The sequence below is a fragment of the Bombus huntii genome, chromosome 14 (genome assembly GCF_024542735.1).
Source record: "Bombus huntii isolate Logan2020A chromosome 14, iyBomHunt1.1, whole genome shotgun sequence".
Taxonomy (NCBI): Eukaryota; Metazoa; Arthropoda; class Insecta; order Hymenoptera; family Apidae; genus Bombus; species Bombus huntii.
Window position 1 is genome coordinate 196,621 of NC_066251.1, and position 23,690 is coordinate 220,310.

Here is a 23,690-nt window from a genome sequence, read left to right on the forward strand (position 1 = left end):
ACTTTGTCTATCTAAATATTCGAATAGTTCAGAGTTATATCGGACAATTTGAATCTTAATCGTTATTAATTAATTGTTAAAGAAACCAACGATACAAACGTTAAAGATGGAGCGATCAACGACATACGTATATACAATGTATATGAAGGACATAGTACGTTTGTAATAACATTTAGCTATGTATTTCTGCAACCGCATTTTAATGAAGATGTTGATATATACATAGTTACAATCACATATACAATATTATATATTTACAGTTCATTCTAATAGTATGCGCACGCATTATATGCAATGTCATCCCTCCCATACTTTAGCCAAAAAAATATCTAGTAAAATATTTAGGAGCATGGTCATTATCGACTCGCATCGAAGATAACAATACGATTATGTCAAATTTCGAAAACAATGGTTTCGAATTACAATATAGTTTATTTATAATATGTAATTGAAGAATTTCCCACAACTTGTTCGATAATCTGATTTATACAAAATTATGTAATCATGACTAGTATATTCACAATGCAACAGTGGTTGAAAATTTAATGTTTCTTCTATCTTGTTTTTCTTTTTTTCTTCTTTTTATATATAGACAACTAAAACAGTTGAAAAGATTGCTTATCAAATTTTATAAATAAAAAATTTAAAAAATCATCATTTTAAAAAAATATCTTTCTTCGTTCTTTCACTTTTTGTACAACCTATGTACATACATACATACGTACATACATACATACGCACACATATATGTATATGTGTGTGTATATGTATGTGTGTGTATGTGTGTGGGGGGGAGGGGAGGTGTGTGTATATATATACATGTATATACACACATAAATTATAAAATCTTACGATAAAAAAGAGCAACAGTTGTAAATCGGTATGAGATTATCATATTTTCATTTTTAAACTTTACGGAGTGAAAAAACAAATAACCTGATTGAATAAATATCGTTTTATTGCACTTTCCTGCTCGCATTAAACCGTATTTCATTTATCTTTGGTATAGTTTTCTATACGTGATGAAAAGGCCATTTGTTTGTTTGACCTACTTTACTTGTTCATAGAAAACTTTGTTTTAGTCTTATTTGATATATTACCACGCACTGTTTACACAGAAAATTGCGAATTAAAAATAAACGATATCTGCATATATATATATACATATGTATGTATCACTCCTTGTAAGTGGCATATCGCATGCACCTTTCATGGATTACTCTTCGACGTAATTAGGCAATCCAACTCCTTCTAAAAATATCGATATCCAAATATCCTAAGTATAATCTTACTTCACGATAATTAAAATAGTAGGAATTAGTCTCGAGTCATCGCTGAAATGTTCTCTTTAAATTGTAATTGGATATTTAGTAGTTAAGTAATTGGCATTGAAACTGATTCTTCAGAGTCAGATTGCCTAAATCCATGTGTGATAATAACTCAAATACATTAATTACTATTTACGTACATATTCTGACAGCTACAAAGTACTTAGTGATAAATATTATCTATTATCAGAGTCGAGTAAAGATTCATTGAAAATGTCCTGCTGAGCCTTGGCAGATGAACATGTTTAATTACTATTATATGTATTAAAGCTTGGTATGTTAACGTAGCACGCTTGTCAAAGCTGCCAATTTTCTATTTAGAATCATGTCATCTTACCTAAATAATTCTAGTTAGCAATTCAAAGAAGACTATAGTTATTACATCTTAAGTTTCGGCTGGCATTTCGACTTGCATACTTGACGATATAAAAAACGAATTGCTTATATAGTTGTACTCTTAACGCAGAGAGACAAAGGATTTTCTAATCGGTGGGTCTTTGATAATCGATGGAATAGTTAATTCTCTTCCTCCCTTATTCTCACTTTTTTTCTTTTATAGTTACTATACCGGTATTTTAACGCGTACAGTATGAACGAAATGAACGAAAAAATATTTTTAACGCGTGATCATCTAGGATTTGCTAGATATTGCTCCTTTTATTGATTACTATAACTAAATAAGTTCAATATGACGATATATGTGTACCAATAATTAGAATTAACTATTGGCATGTGATATTTGAAATTTCTATGAGCGCCGTATATATACAAATTGTGTATAATTCAAGTGAAATGTAACTGGTGTATATAACAATGTAATGAAGCGATTCGAGTTGCCATGACTCTCTGAAATGGAAGAAAAAGATCCATGCTCGAAAATGAAATCTTCTGTTTCTATTATATATTATATTATATTATATTATTATATATTATATTATATTATATATATATAATATATATAATAGAATATATAATAAATATATATATATATGTATATATGCGTAATAAAAGTGCAGGAACAAATTGCACGCTAATTTTATATAACGATAAATAAAGCTATCCCTTAGCTAGTTCGTTTCTTTACCATTTTGAACATTTTTTATGGTTGTGTCTTTTTCAACTCGATTAAATCAGTAACGTCAAGAAAAGGAGTGCTATTGTTGTTGTTGCAGTTGTTGCAATAACGGACACACCTCAACTAAAGGTGTTCCTAGAATTTCTTGACATACTTGATTCATGTCGGGTTCCATCATAAGCGAAGAAATCTGATCCTCCGTTAACATTTCCACGCTAATTGTTATACAATGGAATTAATGAAGATAAAGTAATTCATATGATAAAGTATTTACGAATGGGTTATGTACCTTGCTAAGCTTTCGCTATCGGATGTTTCCTCGTCCGCATTAAGATAGGTCATTGTTTTTTCTAATGGACTAGGAACTTTCTTCCCCTTCCCTTCCACTTTCTCAGACTTTTCAGATCTCTCCTTGTCTCTCTCTGCTATCTTTGGTTCGTTAAAACGTCGTTCCGTAAGGCTAGATATGTTCAACATCATCATTCCATGATTGAGGAATTCTTTCACTCGTTCTCCTGTGCCGGCACTCCATAACATATCAAGGGACTGTCTTCTACTTGAGTTTGCTATGACAATTAACACACACACATATATATATATTATATATACATATATATAACATATATATATATATAAGCTGGCTAACTTAGTTTAACCCAAATACATTACATTTCTAAAAATATATATATAGCCAAATGTATTTACCTGAACTGCCTCCACTAGCTTCACTGCCAGCTGAACTTCTGGTTATCCAATTAGCTAAACTAGTATCGAGTTTGCTTTTACTTTTCACTGACGGACTCCTTGTTACTTCCGTTTTCTTTTCGCTGCTTAAACTAACTTCGTTTCCTTTTGGCATAGCGGGTAATGACTTTTGGGTTACTAATTTCTTTCGACTAGCTGCTTCACTGAACGACTGAATATTTGCACCATTGGTGGGCGGGTTGTTACTTTCTGGAGTCAAGTCCATTGGTAGCGGTTTATAAGGAATTTGATCTTCTTCGTCCGAGTATACTTCGTTATTGTAATATACTTCGTCCGGAGAATTATTTAAACTAATTTCTGTCCATTCCTCCCCGTTTTGTACAGTGTTATTAGTGCTTTTTAAATCCACCGGTGTTTGTATTTTCACTCGTTTTTCTATCGGCGAAAGAATATTCGACAAGTCTGACAACCGTGAGGTTGAAGAACTTGTTTGATTTAGTGTTATGATATGTTTCGTATCAGTTGTTGCAATGCTTTTTGGACGGTCTCGTTTGATATATTTCCGCGGCTCTGTGGATGAAACATTCAAGTTACTTAGGCCCAAATATTCGGAAGAAGGCTCTCTATCGATCTGGATAAACATACAATGAAAGTCATTAATATACTTATAAAAATCATTTGACATATCTTATTGGTATGATGAAGAATAATTACTCTTGTAGGCACAGGACATTGTGTACTAGGGCTCATCTTCTCAGGAAGGCGCAGGTATTCGTCGCTAGTATAATCTGTACTATCAGGTGATCCAGTAACGCTAGAATCAGTTGGAGTTCCTGCATTGGGCTGTAGAGAAGGTTGGCCAACGGTATCTCTCGAACATTTATCGAAATCATCTGCTCCATCATACTTCCTAGTCTGTAAATAAGAAATGAAAATTACTATAGTGTGCAAAAAGTTATAGCTCGGACAAAAATTAGTCAACAATTATACCCTATGGATTTCGTCGCTGATTTTTTCTAGGTTTCTCAGCGCTTCGGCGTAAGTCATTTTAGCTTCACCCACTGATCTTTCTAACGCACTTACTCTTAACTTTTGCTCCTCCAACATTTGATTAAAATGCGCTTTCATTTCGTAATATGGCCTATATGATAAATCAATTAATAATTAATAGAGTTTAGAACATGTATTTTAAAGAGAAGCTTGGTACTTTTATATTACATTTTCTTTGAGTTATATCTAATAAAATAGATCTCACGTGAAGCATGTTTGAATAAAGCGGAACTTTTTGTACAAAAATGCTTATCTATGAAATATTTTATAAAAATATAATTCGTGCATAAATAGGCTGGTAATTTAGAAGAAGAAAACGATAAAGAAAAAATCGTCAGAATGGGGTTTGTTCATAGCAAAGACATAAAATAAATATGGTGTAAAAAAATAAAAAAATAATGTCTATCCTACTTACAACATGAGCAAGTTGTGCCTGTAGGCGATACTGTTTATCAGAAGCAAGCTGCGACGTGCACCCATACTGCCAACATGAATACAAACCAAAAGACATAAATATTCTAATATCTATATAAAATCAACGTAAGATAGTAAACAATAGAAACATAAATCATTAAATATACATATGGGAAGAAAGTAAACAAGAATGTTAAGGGTCATGGAAAAAGAAAACATTATTATTGAACCATTAGATTCTATATATATATATATATATATGTGTGTATATATATATATATATATATATATATATATATACACATATGTATATAGAATATGTATATAAAATATGTATACATATATACATATACATATATTAAATATATTAAATATTAATATTAATTATTAAATATTTCTTTTTATTTAATTTTTTAATTAAATTATTTTTTATTAATTGTACTAAATAGATAAGTAAATGAATAAAAAAATAAATAAATAAATACAGAAAAAAAATATATATATATGTATATATTGAATGACCAAATGCGATGCATTCCATGCATTATTAAGTAAGCTAAAGAATCATTCAATATTTAGCTAAATTGTAAGAAGGTGCATCAGGTACACACCTAGATTTAGCAATTGCACGTTTTAGTTCACGTTGCAATCTTTGAACCTCGTGTTCTGCTTTATGATATAGAGCAGTAGTGTGTCTATGTTCTGCTTCCGACAAAGCTCTCTCATGCTCGGATTCATTAACTCTGGCAGTTGCATGATTTAACATCTCCTATATAATAATGTAACAACGTTAACTTTCAACATCATAAAATTCGGGTCAATAATTTTTCTCAGATAAAGTGGAAATTACCTGCCAAGCATGATCGAAACATCTTCCCTCTGTCCTTAATCCTTCTTCGGCTAAGTAGACCATCTCTTTGGCTGCTGCATGCTGACTATTGGCTCTTTCAAATCTAATTGCAGCCTTTTGTGTTTCGTGTAAAGCCTTAAAGTATGCATTACATTAGCAGTTATAGGATGTACTACGATAGAAAATAATTCTTACTTCTTTTGCTTTAAATCTGGCATCGTAATATGGCCTAGATTTTTCAATGCACGCGCCAAGTTTCTTAGCTAAGCTATCAATTTTTACCGTAGATTCACAAAGTAATTCCCTAAAAGTTGCTCTTGCTTCCTGGAAATAAAAGCTCATTGAATAATCAGTGGCTGAAACATAGTTTGTGTTTTTGTACACCTTAATTCACTTTGATAAATTGAATAGGAATGAAGTTTCAAGTCACACAGCGTTTCTTTAGACCATGTTATAAATGACTATAAGACGATCTTTGAAGCCATTATCCATTTACTCGTACCCTTCATAGCAATCACCTCAATGAAATGTAATCACAACCAGTTTCAAAACTTGCTACTAATTTGATCTCCCAAGGAGAAAGATAGTTATTTTAATTGATTATACAATGAAAAGTTAGAGTTATTTGTATAAGAAATATATAGCCTATAAGAGTAATTTTATTTTATACTTACGTCTAAGTCAACCTCAAGCTTGTTGATATCGTCAGTAGCAGTATTCAATCTTTCAAGCTCAATCTGAAATGATTGTTAAATTGTTTATGAAAAAATTAAGTGTGACATTTATACAAAAACTTACATAAGAATTATTATGCAAAAATATTGTTCTAAGTAGTAACATAGTATCATTGAAACACGCTGTCTAACTTGCAGATTAACCGATAGACTTGATTTAATAAAGCAACTATAGCAAGTGGTTAATCAGAGTGGATGATTGAGAAAGGTATATGTGATTCTGATAAAGGAAACTTATATTCACGAAAGCGTTAAATCTGCCGTAATAAATACAAAAGTGTCGAGAATCTGGATGATTAAGGTACGAGTTTTACTAAATATTAGATGCAGTTAAACGTTTTAACTGTGGCAACGTGGAAATGTCAATATTATAAGTATGTATCTAGGTTTTGAAGCCTATAAATTATTCCCAGAAAGACGCATCGGTTTACCTGTACTCTAGGATCCACTGCATCGTCAATACGATCGGAATCATCGGCACTCTCTTTCTGCACACGTCCACTCATAATTAAAGGTAAAACTGAATTTTATTTACAATTTTTCATACCACCTGTATCGTCTGCTACATATCAGGTGGCCATGTTGAATGTCAGAGCAACTAACAGTACCGTCCATGTTAAAACGGTCAAGGGCGCTTGTAAATTATCTACTGTTGTTTTACAAAACTGTACGATGAAGATATTACGGTGTTTTTTTAAAAAATTCCAACACTAACTGTCCGATAGTATATATGTAGCATATGATAGAAGAAACGTTTTGAAAGCCTCGTAAAACGAGGGTATCATTCTCTTTAAAATTGTTCTTCGATACAAGGAAATGGGAAGGTAATGGGAAAGTATATGCTGGTAAAAATAACTACAAAGGATTTGGATTATATTTTAAGGCAGAACATGTATTCTATGTATGATTTATTCTTAAAATGTTAGAGTTAGTTTGGCTTGGCCGTGTTTGACTATACAAAACATGCCGCTATACAATGGCGAACATGGCTACCCAAGTGATTGGACATGGCGACCACGGTGACGACGAATCGCTGATATCTGCTGATATGTACACATATGCATATACGTATATGTACATCAGTGCGACGAATGTGTTTCGCTACTAGAGGGAGCTAGCTACTCGACAGGCAGACCCGTCTAACTCTCAAACTCTCAAACAGATTTTTTCTCATTCGCATTGGTGGGTTCTGTGTTGTCGGAACAGGTGGATTGCGTTCAGGGAAAGCGGACGATAGTGTAGAAACGTCAATCGCCGAGTCACATAATAATTCATCGGTGTCGGTGAGTGAAAACATTCAATTAAACTGGGATCTCGCTGTCTAAAAAGAATCGGCCTATTTTTAATTGTCTCATCGCGTCGCGCCGGTATTTACGAAAAGAAAAAGAAAGAAGGAAACAGATAAAGACGTTTTTAAACCAGAGACACGGGACTTTCTATTTCGGCATTTTTACGCGGTATAAGCGAATACGAGCGGAGTAGCGAAAGGCGATAGATGGACGAGGATAGATGAAGAACAGAGACAAATGTAAAGGCCTGCTCGTGATCTAGACAACGCTGGCAAATGCAACGTTCCTTTAACAGAAAGGCGATCATAGATCGTGCATATTTCTGGTGAAAACATTTTTCCTTTTCGCGCTTTCTGTTTTTCACGTGACTCACGACGATGTTTAAGATTTCAAACTACGTCGATTCGCGCTCCTTTGCCTTATGTTATGTTGTAATTGTTATTCCGCGCATCTTAATTTAACCGATGCTTTTCATTACATACTCCGGCGACGTTAGAGACGCAACACAGACGGCTATTTCTCCGGGAAACAAACAAACTTGACGAATTATATTATCGAAACTCAATTGTATTTGTTAAATTCACAAGTTTTAGGTTGATTACGATTTGCTGAACTCGAAGATAATTCAATATCGTAAACATTGGAAACGGTTTGAACGGATAAATCGTGGATTAACTCAAGGGCACAACAGAAACGGTGCCCTGTGGATACCACGAAACGTCATAAAGACCTCTTACAGCATACAGTCGGTTTCACGTTGACGGTAGCTGTATCACAGTTAACTTATTTCGTATTCGTACGGCGAATATGTATCTGATGTCACGACAAACGCACGGTACGTACGTGCGGGTTCCCTTTTCGTCGCAACTGATTCGATGAAGTGGTTCCATTGCTTGCACCGAGAGAGATCGTTTGTCGTGCTTATCATTTAATAAATACACGTATGTATATTGCTGAGCGCAGATAACTTTTCATATCACACGAACGCCCACTGTCAATCCGTTCGAAATATCACCGCTCTTCAACGCGATTCAGCTTTCCTGCTTTCGATCGATCTTGCTCCCAATATTTTATAGTTAACTTTTCAACACGTCGATAGTTTGCGGTTAACCCGAAGGGGACCATAATTTCCTCGCCAACGTGACAGTTGCGAGAAGATTGATGAAACTCGACTAATTGTTAAGGGATCACCCGGTGCATAGTAGGAAAGATTCGAGGCGCATACGTTTCGTAGAATCAGCCAGTGAACGAGGCTCATACCTGTCGTCCGGGAGGACTTGCTTTCAGAGGAGCATTATCCTTTATCATCGTATTTCTTTTTCTTTAAATACTCTGCTCTCTAAGAGATTCTTCTCTTCTTTTTTCGTTCTCGCATTAAGGAGTTGAAAATATTTGGTTGCAACATATACGGAGGATATATATACAGAGGAACAGGTTTGTTTTTTTCTTAAATAATGTGTTTGCGAGTCGATTATGTTTGGATACGAGCAGACAGTATCCTTCTTCGAATGTGTATGCGTATACAGATATTCTGAAATTATGACCAGAAATAATAGTCGATCAAAAGCAGCAATCAGGTAACGTGTAACTAATGTGATCGCACTTACGTAAAAGGATTTATAAGCGTACACGTACGTTGATGGTTTTCAGCTGCGCGATTACCGTATTTTTCGTAATTCTGTTAACCATGTTTTACGAAATCGCACTTATCTTTCGATCGGTCGAAAAAATTACGGCCACGACTTGGAAGATCTCGATGACGATTCCTCGAGAAACGAGAGAGAAAAACGGCGGTTACGAGGTGAATCGAGTCGTCGTATCGTGGATGATTGCATTTTTGGCAAACTATCTTTTCTTCGGTAAGTACGCAGGAGAGAGATAAAACAATAAATTACGAAAGTTTCTTTATCTGTTTCTCTCCAGCTGAAAATTTACCGTTATTTCTTTCGAAACGAAGAATCGTATGTCATTCTCAGGAAAGAGAAAACTCTTGCTCGAAGCTTGGATAGTAGACGTTTGACGCCTCACGAGGTTTTAACCTCTATTCGCGACACGGTTGATAATTTTAATAAACAACGCATCTTACGACAATCCGATGCAAAACAAAGTTACTAGCGGGGCAATTTTGTCATCCTCCGAAACTACGTACTAGCTACGGCACTGTGAGAAAGTGGGCACGGGGCACAGGGTAAGAGAACCGACGACGTTGTCATTGTCGTTTTCGTTTCGCTTTGTCTCCATGTTCCTCGTAACCACGAGTCATGTTGACGTACTTACGCGCTTGTGTACAAATAAACGTGCATTATTTCTATGTAAATGACGCTCCAATAATAACTCGACGATCCGCGAAGACGTGGAACGCATCTGCTATTATTATCCAAGGAGACCAAAGTGATGCTCTTTTTCGACAATTCTTTGTTCGGTGGGCAAATAATTGTTTGCGAGAAACTCGTTAGTAGTTGCTCATCCGGTGATAGTCTTATTTAATACGCATAGGTTTCTAATTACATTGTGTCCCACGAGACGCGTCTTGTCGCTGAATAATTATGTACATTTGAACAGTGCAGCTCGAGCTACGTGTCTCGTATGACGATACCGCGGAAATGATTCTTGGATGCAACACAAGGCTGCTAATACTATACCATCGTGTAAGGCTATAAAGAGTTTTGTGAACTTTCAATGTCTCGTAAATATATACAGATCTTTTAATTAATACGGAACTCTTGCGATAAGAATCTTTGTGTCTTTCTACGAATTTCGTGGAACATTCGATCGTTTAATGTTTTACGGATTGTTGTGCTTGTTACTCGTTAATTCTTCTTTGAACTGTTTAGGTAATAAAAATATCAACGTATTCGGAGAATTACATACTATGTACAGTTTGCTAGGAACCCTCATGTACGACAATGAGTTTGAAAGCTCTGTTTACAACCTGTCACGAGGCACGGCGTTAGCGCAGTAAAAACGGTGGACAGAATAGCTGCTGACTGCTGACGGTCAAGATCACGGTCGAAGGAACCAACTGATTACACACTGATATATGGGTATTATATAGAACGCGTAATTAATCCATGACCGTGTTTTTCGCGTACACATTCGTAAGTGGAAGCCTCGTAACGAAACAATATACGAAAAAGGCTATTCTTTCGGGCGGGGAGGGGGGGGGGGGAGGGGGAACGTGCTGCACTGCACTGCACTGCACTGCACTGCACTGTACTGATATCCAGAATCGGAGCGTCGCATCGCCCGTTACAAACACGGAAATCGTATTTACAGCTTGGCCGTTAACGCGTTAATCGCCCTCTCGACTTCTTTGCGCACACGGATGCACACGGATTTGTAATCGTATACCACTCTACTACAGGTTGCAACTACGTTCGACCTCTAAGAAATTTCAGGGATTTTGTCAACTTCTGAACATGGAAACGAGCCCATACTTTGTTGTAATCTTTTACATTAAGTAAATTAAGTTAATAGGTCTATGCGTGTATGAACAACCGTCCTCGCAGAAATGCTCGTCTCTCTACCGATAACCTTCGTTTAAATATCGTTGACGCGCAAATTATATGTCACGAATCTGTTCTATCTATCTATTCTATATTCCATTCTTTCCTCTTCCGTGACAATCTATGGAGAATTACGGGCCTGGAACACAGCCATTTCAATTCTACGGATAGTTGAGTATTCGGTAATTTTTCCGTCTAACGTTTCTACAGTTTGTTAACAATTTTATGGGTGAATTAAAATTGTCATCGTAGAAATTGGAATTTTGTGAAAGAGTGAGGGGGAGGGAGAGAGGAATATTTGCTGTTACAGAGGTGGGCGTAATCGTTGTTGATTATCGGTTAAATTCATGTATTCTATATATAATATGAAAAGCCGGAAAACACGCGTATTGTATTATACATATAATAGATTAATAGCTTTGTATTTGCCGTATTTTATCAGGTGGGCGTACATCGTTGAAAGAATTTTTGCGTTCATTTGATCGATATTAAATTGCCAATATCACAATGGAAATTTACTTTTTTAGCATCGAGAGATTTGTTTTATCGTTTAGGGCTAACATTCTTCGTTCACGATTCTGGATGTTGTCTGCGTAGCATGCAAGAAACCCAAAGCTCCTTTTGTAATTAATTTCCGGACTTGCCGGGCATGGTATCAACGATACGCATGGAATGTTTATGCGTCGCCACTAATGCATATGTATGTCAAGCATAGCGAATCGAGATATACTTTCCCTGCTTTCGCGCGTATCCACCGTCCAAGACGAATTCGCTGGCAATCGTGTATTGTCCGAGGTGGTCAGTAGCGAAACCGGAACTCGAGAAAGTTCCAAAAAGAAGATGGTCGAGTAGAGAAAATTGCTCTACATGAATACGTGCGTGTGAAGATGCGAATGCTAGGTATAAATAGATTGGGCAGACGTGTTTGTCGAGCGTTTGCGGAGAAGAATGCTACGTAAAAATGACATTCGTGGATGGCAGACGATGAAAACAAAAATTGTGCGATCATCTCTTCGCTATACGATTGTATGATATAACGAACGAGGGGATATGCATATGGAAAAAAAACCGGTTCTCTGTTTTCTGTTCTCTGTTATCGGTGCTGAATCATACTTAAAACCTGTCGACTTGCTTCGTGTTCACGTTCACATCAATTTCACGATGACGTCTATCCAGTACTCGTGCGGTAGGAAAACATTAACGGCTCGTGCATAAGTGGATTTTTCTCTCAACGATACTTTATCTTGCTGTTCTTTACGTTACAACGTTACAACGGAATTCCGCCAATTTGGCATTTAATTGGGACTCGGCAAATAAGACATCGAGGACTACTAGACCGTAGGCCGTTGGATTATTGAATTTTCTAAGCAGCGACTGTCGATTTTGCTTCAAGTTTCAAATATATTTTCAGTTTTAACGAAGGAAAGTTACAATGCCGAGGGAAACGTGCAATCATCTTGATTATACGTAAGAATTTCGCAAAGGGAAATTCATTTGTTGTGAGATCCATTTGCGGGCCATTCGCATGGAAAATATTTGTTGCTGTTGCGCCAAACTCTTGAAGCTACTTTCATTTCGTACGGTCGGCGATTCTGTAATTCAGCGTTATTTTCTCACGCATAGGCTATTGCGTTCGCGGTTCTCGTACTTTTAGCTACGAAGAAGCCAAGAGGAACGCACTTAACGCAGTTTATTAACTGACGCGTGTTACATACGCCAGCGAATACTGTCGTAGAGATTCGTCCTAAATTTCTTCCTTCTCTCGGTTTCGTGAAACCTCGGAAGTGCACGATCTGGATGTTTTTATTCGGTGAACAATGAAAGAGCCGGTGCGGCAACGTGCCTCGATCGGTGATATTCGATACGGTATTACGGCGGATCTCGTGAAAATCAAATGAATCGGGATGGGGATCGATTACGGAAAAAATTCCATCAGCCGGGGGGATACAGATGGATGTTGTGGCACAAGTATAGTGGCTGTCCTTCCCCCTCGATGATTCGCAGCAGAAGAGGATAGACGACTATGGTCTCGGTCGTGGCTGGTACCGCCATCCTCTTATCCCTTCTTATTCTATCGAATCGTCTACGATCGACGATCGACGATCGACGATCGCGCTTCTCTCTATGTCCTTGTATCTTCCGTCCATGATTAAAGTCTTTCCGTCGTTTCGTTCGATCATTCCAACGGTTATCTGGTCATTTTTTCGCTCGTATCCTTTTGTCAATATCGTAACGAGGCTCGTTTATATTTCAGTAGCGGTTTCCGCGACAGCGACGATAGAAGTGGAAGAGGGATAAGATAGAAGTAGAAGAACGATGGAAGATGAACCGTTTCACGGAATATCTGTAATGGCAGTCGGTGGTAAATTCGAACGAAAGTAGCGGATGAGGACAAAGGACCGTGGTCTCGACCGTGGCTGGTACCACCACCTATCGAGCCTTCTCATTCTACCGAATAATGTAGCAGCACCGCAGCGATTCGACTCCCACGACTGGTTCCGCCAGTAGAGTCGGTCGAGATCGTTCGCGCTCGGCCCCCTCCGATAGCTCCGAAGTGCTGGCCGCTTGCAGGCTTGTTTGCTCGAGTCGTTCGGTTTCATTCGGCTAATCAACGTGCGCGCCGATCAGTTCGTCATGAATCGTCGAACGATTCGCGTTTATTGAGGTTCTCGTCTTTTCCTTTTCCTTCTTTCTTTCTCGATACTTGCCATTTGCTCGTGGGTTCGTCGCTGCTCCTTGTAACTCGTAACTCGTTGGCGAATCGATCTCGATCGTGGGCATGTGTTACGTGCGATTCGTTTAGCTTCTCCGGATACACATACATACATACATACATACATACATACATACATACATATATACGTACGTACATACGTAGATACATACGTAGATACGTACATACGTGGTGAAAAGAACGCGCAGGGTAAGTTTTCAAAGTTCCGCAAGGACTCACAGCCGTATCCTTTTACATGCTCGGACACGTTTCGCAGTTGGCTGACTCTCTTCTATCTCTTCTATCTCTTCTATCTGCTCTATCCTTCGAAGCACTTTTGCGCTCTTGTTTATTTAACCGCAACGTGTTGAAGCAGCTATCTCGGCTCACCCTTCGGCTTTGCCTGTATAAATCGTCGCCGATTCGAAAGTGATCGCTCGTGCTTGTGCGGGGCGCGTTCCTATCCGCGTAGATCGCAGCCGTCCTTGCGACTTGATGCATCTAAATCGAAACGAATCGTTCGTTGGAATCATCGATGCTTCTCGCACGAAAGAAAAAAAACGAAGCACGTTCGCGGTTTCACTTTTCATTGGCCAACGTTACGTTCGAATAGCAACGTTCGAAAAGTTTACGACCAAGATTACGTTATGCTCTTTGTAGGCGAAGTGGCCAGTACCTTTAAACCTTCTGCTTTCTATCGGCGTTGCGCTATTTACTTTGTTGTCTGTTCGTAATTGATCTGCTCTGAACGATAATGACACGCGAAACTTGTAAGCCGCGATGCTTCTACGGATGTACGTTGGTGACGCGACAGATTTTTCTCATCGAGATCGCGATATCGTTGTATCGATCGTTGGACGAATCGTAATATTAATTGGGTCGCGTAGTCTCGATCTTCACAGTCGTACAAGTATTTAGAGGCGGCGAAATGGTTTTAAAAAATGCCGTAACCTAGAGGTTATCGGTAACTTTAATTGTGGATAAGTGGATTTAAAAAACACGTAGACGCTCATTTATGCGTATGCAGATTTACGATTATCGGTGCACAAAAGGCCTGATATGAAAACTAATGTCAGAGGTCGGCGTTCGAAAGGGCAAGTTGCGTTTGGCTTGGAATTGAATCGAAAGATAATAAGTCGAGCGGCGCGTTCGTTAATTTTTTCGTCGGTATAGTTGAGTAACTATGAGAGGAAGAAGCATTCGATGGCGAAGAGTTTGCTCGATGCCGTTAAGAAACTGGCTGGCGAACCAGAGTTTGTTCACGCTTGGAAATGTAACCGTAACGATTGTTCGCATTACGCAATGATTTGCAGTTGCCGAGACGACGTTAAATTTCTATCTTCTCTTTTCTTTTTCTTGAGCGTGTCGCTCGACCAGGAACTCGCGATACGATACTCGCGTGGCGACCACCGTAATAACGTTGCAGAACGGAGAAAAAAGATATACGTTTAGAGTAGATTTAGAGGCAGGCGTAGAGCGAAGGGAGGCGGAGGACGACGCGACGTTGCGAATGAAACTGCATTTCCCGATCGTTGTCGATCGACGTTAGAGGCATCATCGATTTCCTGGGATAACCGTATTTCTTAGCAGTTTACTAGTTTTTAGTGAAAATGTAAGAAACAGGTTTAACTGGGACAATGAGTTTCCGCATTGACATTGGAAAGCAGACAACGACGAAAGATGCGTCGTTTCGTTCGATGCCGATAGATCGTTCGCGGGCTACGTGTTTTTTTTTTTTTTTTTTTTTCGATAAATCGAACGTGGGTGATGATCGCGATCGTTAATGGGCGATGATCGTTAATGAACGAAGTTGATTTTTCCCCTAAATGGATCAGCTGAAAACGATCGAAAACGGTCGGTAGAAGCGCGAGAGAAAGCATTCTCTAATCGTCCGCATCCGCTGGAAAAATAGTGGCAATTACGGTTGGCCCTGTCGAATGTATGGTTAATCGTAGATTGATGGTGCCACGTAGATTCTTCGGGTAATGACTCGCGAAAGGTGCTCGTAAGTTCTTCGCGTTCCTTCCTTCTTCCCCTTCTTGCGTTCTTTCTCTCTCTCTCTCTCTCTCTCTCTCTCTCTCTCTCATCCATCTATCTCTATCTCTCCAGTCTCTGCAGTTCGCTTCACGCGCTAACGATTTCGCGTTCGATTTCACACGTTGGTCAAAAATACTTTCGACGAATCTTCCGTGTCCGTTTTAAATTAGAAAGTTTCGCGCGACTGCTGATTGCGCGTGAACGTTTCGACGATAAGCAGCAGGGGGCTTAATCGCTGTTCGAATAAGGGGCGAGGATCGAGGATTAACAACGGCGGTTAATCGATTGATTCTAGGGATGGTGGCCAGGGGACGGTAAAATATATTTGACGTATCGGTGACAGAGTCTCACCTTGAACGTTATGCAATCCGCTATTAACATACGCATACTAGCTACGTTGGCTGGGGTTAGTTCAGAGAAAAACTACGTTGCGTTGGTTCGTAATCGACTGCGTTGTTTAACTTTAAACGGTGTCAGTGTCTTGGCAAGCGATTAGAAAATTCTACGCAATTGTTTCCTCTGCTGGAACGTAGCTTTTTTCTTTTCTCGACAATGACGATAGCATTACCGAATGTTTCGTAATAGTCTTGGCGTACACAGCGAAATCCTGAATTAAAGCGTCGAGCAACATTTTATGCTTTTTAGTAGAGATTGAGCCAAGGCTAGCTAACGGATGTGACTCTGTCGCTTAAGGTTTCGCGTTTTATCTTTCTCCCTTACTTTCTTTCTTTTCATACTCTCGATGTTCTTTCGTCGCTTCGGCAACCTTTCCTTTTTTCTTTTTCTTTTCTTTTCTTTTCTTTTCTTTTCTTTTCTTTTCTTCTCTTTTCACTTCGTTTCTTTTCTTTGCTTTTCTTTCTTCGCTCTCTTTCCTCCCGTTCTTGCTCGACGATGGCAATTAATCGTTCCACGGAATTGGAGATTTTTCCCTTTAGAATTTAAAATGGTAGGGAGCATAATGTACGCTGATGCCGAATTATAACGAGAGAAACGGTGGCAATTTAAAGAACGAAAAATAGCGTAAACACCGCGAACAAGGGGAACTTTAGCGATAACTGCCTTGCAGTGGTTTAGAATAAGAGCCAGCAGCCATACCAGCTCCGATACCTGTCCGTTCGGCCGTCCAAGCCTCTCCAACTTTGACGCTTGACCGATACTGCGACCTTCTATCGCGTACCTCTTCCTACGTACATACCGCGTCTACGTTCTAACGGTCGTCTAATAGAGTAATTACATTGTCTGGTGCGAGATTAAGGTGGCAAGCGTCGACCAAAAGGAAAAACTGACCCCGGGGAAGGGACAGATTCGTTCGCGGCTCGTTCGAAATTGCTGGCGAAAGTTGTTGACGGTGTCGAGCTACCACCAACGTTAGCTGTTTGTTATTCACGACGGGAACTTGTCGGTAATTAAACGTTTTAAAAATCCCGCGAAGAAGGAAAAAAAGAGGAGAAGGAAAAGAGGTTCGACGGAGCGGCGTCTGTTACAGAGAACGGATTAGGGTGGACTCGTAATGCGATACTTTGCGAGTACAGGCGGAACGGTTGTGACTTTCGTATCGCGTAGTATTATTAGCATACATTTCTCGACGGTGCGTGCATGCGGTGGTACACGGGGTTCGAGTGGAATCGAGAAAAGGCCGCTTGCTCGATCGATTCGTACACGCCGCACGATCTTCGTAAAGAGGTGCCACTTTGCTAGCGGTGCCACGTGCATTCCTCTATTCGCATTTATGATTTAGCCTGGCGTTTCGTGTTCTCCTTTTCTATATATTCGACGCGTTATCGGGTAACGTTAAGGACACGAATCGGAGGATCGAAGGAAGAAACGCGAGGCACGTGGATACGCGATAGTGGATTCCGATCTTTTTCGTCCTTCCATCGCATCGGACGGATTCATCGAGCACGAGTCGAGTTTGAAACGGAACACCGGGTAGAGCTGGATGCAAGCTGTCACGCAACAGGTGTTGTACGCACCGGCGATCCAAGTCCACCGGCGGTTTACTACTCGCACCGGTCGATTCCGCTTATGAATTTTCACGTAATTTCCGAATCATGAGAATATACGCGGCTTAAACGTTGTGTAAAAATATGAGTTACAACCCCGTAATTGCCAAAGCTTTCTTGCAAACTGTGCAAACTGTCGAGTCATTGGTAGATGGCCGGGGGTCTAACTGGAAACGTATTCGTTCACGTTGCTCCTTTCTCGGTTAATCGGTAACGCATTGTGTCACCGAGAACGACGGAACCCAGTTCTCATGAGTTGCAAGAGCCGGCGCGGCGTGACGCGTAGGACGACGAACGCGCGCAAGTTGAACGCGATTCCAGAGAAGGACAAAGAAGGTAGTTGTGCGAGTCGGACGGAAAGGGACTACGCGGCGTACAGCGTACAGTATAGAGTATAGAGCATAGAGCATGGAAGAAGACGGAACACAGAGTGTTGTACAGTGTACAGAGTATAGGTGTAGGACAAGCGACGGAAAGGCGCACCATTGCCCGGCTTCTATTCCGGTGTACGATACGGCTCATATAGGGCTCGTACAGCGAACCACGGCAACAACCGGCGCACGATACACGCGGACCGGGCAATCGCTTTGGTTCGACCTCTTTGTGGCTACGTGGGAGGAATAGGAAGTCGTGCATTAAATCCGAACCTCCACCTTTCAACGCTTAAACGCTTCTCAAATAGAATGTACAGGATACCGGCGCGAACCGGCACGCTCTGCGCACAAAAGCGAGATCGTGATTGCGCTCATTTTTCAGTTAACACACCGAGGAATTCTCCTTCTTTCTCGTTAGCCTCATTCCGCTCGAGTTGCTTCGAAACTAGCCGTTCGTTCGATCGAAACAGACCGCGCGTTAGAAAAGAAAGCAGCAACCCTTTGGAAATTTCAGCAGTGGAGTGTGGCTGCGCGACGAAACGATCGAGGCGTGGCTGCGACGTCCGATAACGATCCGGGTTACTGCTGATAATACGTATCGCTATAAGATATATAAGGATACACCGAACCAAAGTTCTCGCGGCTTGTTCGAGTTGTTCGAGTAACGCGCCGACGCGCGTTTGATCCAATTGAATCGGTAGAGTAGTCGCAAAGTGCGAATAGTGTGTCATGTGCGAGATGATGAAACGCGAAAGGATTTAGCCTTCGTGCCCAAGGCTGACTGCTCCAACGGTGAACAATCGTCCGCGCCTTAAGCCGGTTTTACGCGGTTTGCCAATCCATTCGAGGAACGATGTACCGCCGATAGAGCTATTTGCTCCTTATCGTTTCTCTCGGCTAGGTATCGTATCCACCGAAATTTGCTACGGTCGCTGGGAGAAGCGAGTTCGCGATAGAACGCGCTCGCAGAATGCGGCTGACGGGAAATGCTTTCCTCGACCAACGATAAACCGAATATATCGTTACAGAGGATGCATCGGTCTTGATTATTTTACCCATGTACCGCTGCTGGATCGTACAATCGAAACAATAGTGAAAAGCGTTTTAGTCTTTCTTGTTTCTGTTCTTAACAGAAACAAAAGCTCAATCAAGTTCGCGATAAAGACAGGACAAAGAGGAAATTCTTCCTTGTTACGCGTGGCGTCAGAAATAATTCTTCAACCTTCTTTTTTTTTTTTTACAGGTATCGGTGAATAGGTGAAAATTAAAGAACCGACGATATGAGAAACTCAACGTTATTGAAATGGGCGCAGAACTCGGCCAACAGTAAAAATCAAACCAGCAAGAATGGTAAGCGGGTTTCTTTATGACCGCGGCGTGTGCGACGCAGCGTGTACGGTTGTGCGTAAGATCAGTGAATTCTATTTGCAGGAACGAATAGGAATTGGATACACCCACCAGATGCGCTCCAAAAAGGCCACATCGCCTACTTAGTCAAGGTACAGTTTACTTTCGTCGCTGTGGAACTCGCAGAACCACGCAGTTACCGCTTTTCCTAAGAATTCGAAGAGAAAAGAAATGAAAAAAGAAAGAGACAACGTCCTTTCACCTCTCTGATAAGTTTAGCTTTTATAAACTGTATGTTTACATGTATATGATATACGGAGGCTTCGACGATATATCATGCAAGTCGTAATAACCGAGTTTAGTAATGCGGCGGCGAGGTCGGCTCTGTTGCGAAATTTGCAAATCACAAATAAAAATAAACGTTCGCTCGATATTCATCGGCGTATTTAAGCTTTCCGGCAACGTTAATCGAACTTGGAACGGTGTCTCCTGCATGATTGTACGATCAGTGGCAAGTTGTAGAGATGAAAATTACGGTGAATATACGTGAACGTACAAACGAACGTGGAGAATGGATAAACTAGAATTCCTGAGACTAAAGTTGGGCCGTTCGATCTGCGCCAATTGCTCCAACTCGGATATTTTTTAACTGATAACGCACGGCACGAAGATGCGAGGAAATAATTCCAAATGATCCACGGAGAAGAAAGCGAAGCAAGATCCGCCGAATCGTTCCCAATTTTCTGCGAACGTAAAGCGCCGAATAAACATTTTTATCTATCGTCGATGTCGTAACCTGGCAATGCCGTCGTTCTTCATCTTTTAATAATCGATGATATCCGACATTTGTCCGATTTATTTATCGCGTTTAAAAATTGCATAATTGCCATACGGTGTTTTCTTCGCCACTTGCCACGGCGTAACTATATTGTACGTACATGCGTGTATGTTTGTCGCGATACGAATACACACGCGTTAAGAATAAAACTGGTCAAAGTTGGTAGTGACGAAAAATCCGTTGTACCTTGAAATTTCGCCGACGAATAAGTTTCGCTATTCTTTCGAGCGAAATGAACGAGCCGTCACCGCGTATACAGCATTGTTTCTCTCAGCATTACTCTGTATAGCTCGCTCGAACTGTATATTGCGATCTTCGTAAAATATAGCCTTTTTGTCTCTTTACGATTTCAACGCTACAACGAATTCTTTTTTAACGATTCAAACCGAAAGATAAATTTAAATTACTAATTGCACGGTTGCTCCGTTTGTCGTGCAATTCACCGTTTGTTCTCGACGTCATCCTGTATACGATATATTTCGTTTATCGGTTTATAATCGGTTTATATCGTAATGTAAGCGGACAAAGAGAAAAAGACATATAAGCGAAACGTATAACGCAACATTTGCACGCTCGATTATCAAGGATTCTCCTTTCTTTGTTTACAAAATAAATTATTTCCGTCGTAATTTGCTTGTTATGCTTTTTAGTATCTGGGCAGCACAGAAGTGGATCAGCCTAAAGGCATCGAGGTTGTTAAAGAAGCTATTTGTAAACTCAAGTTTAATCAACAGTTGAGGAAAAGCGAAGGGACGAAAACACCTAAGGTGGAACTGACCATAAGCATCGACGGAGTTGCAATTCAGGAACCGAAAACGAAAACATCGGCAAAAGTATCGCACTATTTCTTATATTTCCTATCGCATCGTTGTCGTGTAAAGCTCGCCAGTTAACGATCCGCTTCTTTTTTAGCGAATTATGCACCAATATCCACTACATAGAATATCGTACTGTGCTGATGATAAAGGCGAGAAAAAGTTCTTCAGCTTTATCGCGAAAGAGGAAGACGCCGAGAGGCATACGTGCTTCGTCTTCGTTAGCGATAAATTAGCTGAAGAGATCACGTTGACGATTGGCCAAGCCTTTGACTTGGCCTACAGGCGGTTCTTAGAAACATCGGGCAAAGATTTGGAAACGCAAAGGCGCTGCATGGTACTGCAGCAAAAGATAAAACGATTGGAACACGAGAATAACGTATATCGCCAGCGGTTACAGGACATAGCTGCTATCAAAGGATCGGTTGGTTTCAACGATTAGCCTTTGTTAAAACACAATTTCTAAAAAAAAAAAAAAAAAAAAAAAAAAAAAAACAATATCTTCGATATGCAAACAACATATTTTATACTGTATTACGTTGTATTTTAAAATACAAGTCGTAACGCTTCGTGAGAACTTTCTTCCAGGCTGATGTGTCAGCATACTTGTCGCAACACAATCTTCCGGATATTCTGCACGTGCCTGGCGCCACGAACGAAACAACGCATGTAAATGGATTGGCAAATAAATCTTCCCTTGGTAATATAAACGACAGTAATGGGAATACCTCGAATGGATCGCAGCAACCACCTCCGGTTCCTCCAAGGAGTTTCGAGAAAACGTTCGACGATAACTTTATGGGGTATGTCGAAATATCTATATAAACGTGAACAAATGGTAAGATTAATGTATTTTATAATATTCCACGAATATCTGCTAATTTAATGGTTTTCCATGAAAAGGAGCGAACCTACGCCAACACCGTCGGTTGGTACCAAATTGGAAGGGCTGTTGATGGACGAATTCGAGGAGGATTTCAACCCGAGGGCATACGAAACTGCAACAGCAAATGGTTTGACAAATCATCAATCCAGTCACAACAATCTTCTAAATGGTCAAGTGTCCTCCAACTCCAACTTTTTCTCACAAAGCAATGGCACTACAAGTCCTCCGCCATTATGTAAGTTAATTTCTTCGTATTTCTTGCAGTCTAGTTTAGTTATTCCCCATTACGCGAAAGGAAGGACGTTGTTGGAAGCCATATCTGTTTTTCGTTCGCCTCTCATCCTTTTCATCTTTGTCCCTTCGCTCTGTCATTTCGCGGCTCGTCGTTCTTTTATTACAGTTTCGGATAGCATCCGAACTGTAATGGGCCAAAGACCGCGCTGACATAAGCGTCCCACAACTACGAATAAATCGTGTTGCACAGGTGCTGGCTGAAAAATCGATTCGGATTTCGATTCGGATTTTATCTCTTCGATTACGAAACATCGGATCGTTGTCCGTTGATCCGATCATTCTCGTTGTAAACGCTAATATTCTACGTTTATTTAGTGGCCCCTCCACCGAAAGCGAAGGATTCCAGACGTCAAAATGGGCTGAAAGAAGATTTATTTGGTAGTATTCCCTTCAATCCCACACCATCCGTTAACGCAAAAAATGAATTCAATGATCCATTTGAAATGGGCGAATTCGGAGCTACAACGGCGATTTCTAATCCTAGCCAACAAGAATTAGAAAATGCGATTGGTCTTTTAGATAAGAAGCTGCTCGAAATGAAGGTATAACTGGTGACTAACGTGAAACTGGCATATATTTAAATATCTTTCATTTTTATCATATTGGTGTTGCAGGATGGTTTTAGTAGAGGTCTGTCGATCGATACTGATGACTTTTCGTTGGAAAGTTTGGATCCGTTGCGAAATTGAATCAAATCGAGAGTTCTTTTGGAAAGAAGAAGGCAATTCGTTCGTTATCGTATGTTCGTTCGAAAGCTTGAAGGTCCGGGAAATGAATAGGCAAATTAGGAACATACATCTTTGCGAAACCAAAATTAGTCAATTACTATTATAATTATGTTAATCATATATTTATCGTAATATTTGATATTTATCATATGCCTACTGAATATCAATAGTAGCTTTAGTCTCGACGCCAAACACTGCAGAGACTTTGTTGTTAGGCATAGGAAAAGCATAGGAAAACAAATGGTATTATAGATACTCGTATAATATCTTTATATATACATATATATTAATACTGTTTGTTTCTTTTCTTTTTTTTTTTTTTTTTTAATAAAAACTTTAATTATTTTAACAGCATATAAGAAAATAGCAATACAAGATATTTGAACAGAACTTCCTACCGCAGTTTATTGTATATCAAGTGTGAAATTTCCGAGTCAAATATTCTACGTTTTTGTTTTTACATACATAAATGAATCAACCAACCTGCGTGCCTTTCACCAACAATTTAATAAACTAAACCGAAATTAGTCAGTTCATAGAGCTAATTCTTGTTGTTAAAGTTATTATTTGTAATGTATAAACCTTACTCCGTGTGTGCGTGCGTGCGTGTGTGTGTGTGTGTGTGTGTGTGTGTGTGTGTGTGTGTGTGTGTGTGTGTGTGTGTGTGTGTGTGTATGCGCGCGTACGTTTTGGTAAATAATCCA

General features: G+C 39.6%; 2 protein-coding genes across 9 annotated transcripts; one reads left to right on the forward strand and one right to left on the reverse strand.

Moving 5' to 3' along the window:
* Positions 1–159: 159 nt before the first annotated feature.
* LOC126873501 (uncharacterized) lies at positions 160–6,914 on the reverse strand. Of its 2 annotated transcripts, XM_050634416.1 has the most exons (11): positions 6,588–6,914; positions 6,097–6,159; positions 5,618–5,746; positions 5,423–5,557; positions 5,184–5,341; positions 4,574–4,639; positions 4,099–4,249; positions 3,823–4,023; positions 3,109–3,739; positions 2,693–2,969; positions 160–2,618 (listed from the first exon to the last, which is right to left on the reverse strand). In XM_050634416.1, the coding sequence occupies exons 1-11, from the start codon at positions 6,660–6,662 to the stop codon at positions 2,483–2,485; spliced, it is 2,022 nt and encodes a 673-aa protein (XP_050490373.1). In that variant the 5' UTR covers positions 6,663–6,914; the 3' UTR covers positions 160–2,482. The 2 variants fall into 2 exon arrangements, with proteins under 2 accessions (XP_050490373.1, XP_050490374.1); XM_050634417.1 differs by lacking the exon at positions 4,574–4,639 and having other exon boundaries at positions 6,588–6,911.
* Positions 6,915–7,271: 357 nt separating this feature from the next.
* Positions 7,272–23,310, forward strand: LOC126873513 (PTB domain-containing engulfment adapter protein 1-like). 7 transcript variants are annotated; one of them, XM_050634462.1, is made up of 10 exons: positions 7,276–7,439; positions 13,206–13,371; positions 19,322–19,428; positions 19,510–19,577; positions 20,914–21,096; positions 21,176–21,502; positions 21,667–21,881; positions 21,982–22,199; positions 22,574–22,800; positions 22,873–23,310. In XM_050634462.1, exons 3-10 carry the CDS (start codon positions 19,359–19,361, stop codon positions 22,945–22,947), a joined length of 1,383 nt encoding a protein of 460 aa, XP_050490419.1. In that variant the 5' UTR covers positions 7,276–7,439; positions 13,206–13,371; positions 19,322–19,358; the 3' UTR covers positions 22,948–23,310. The 7 variants fall into 7 exon arrangements, with proteins under 7 accessions (XP_050490417.1, XP_050490419.1, XP_050490421.1 ...); XM_050634464.1 differs by having other exon boundaries at positions 7,292–7,439; positions 13,209–13,371; XM_050634460.1 differs by lacking the exon at positions 13,206–13,371 and having other exon boundaries at positions 7,272–7,439.
* Positions 23,311–23,690: the final 380 nt, after the last annotated feature.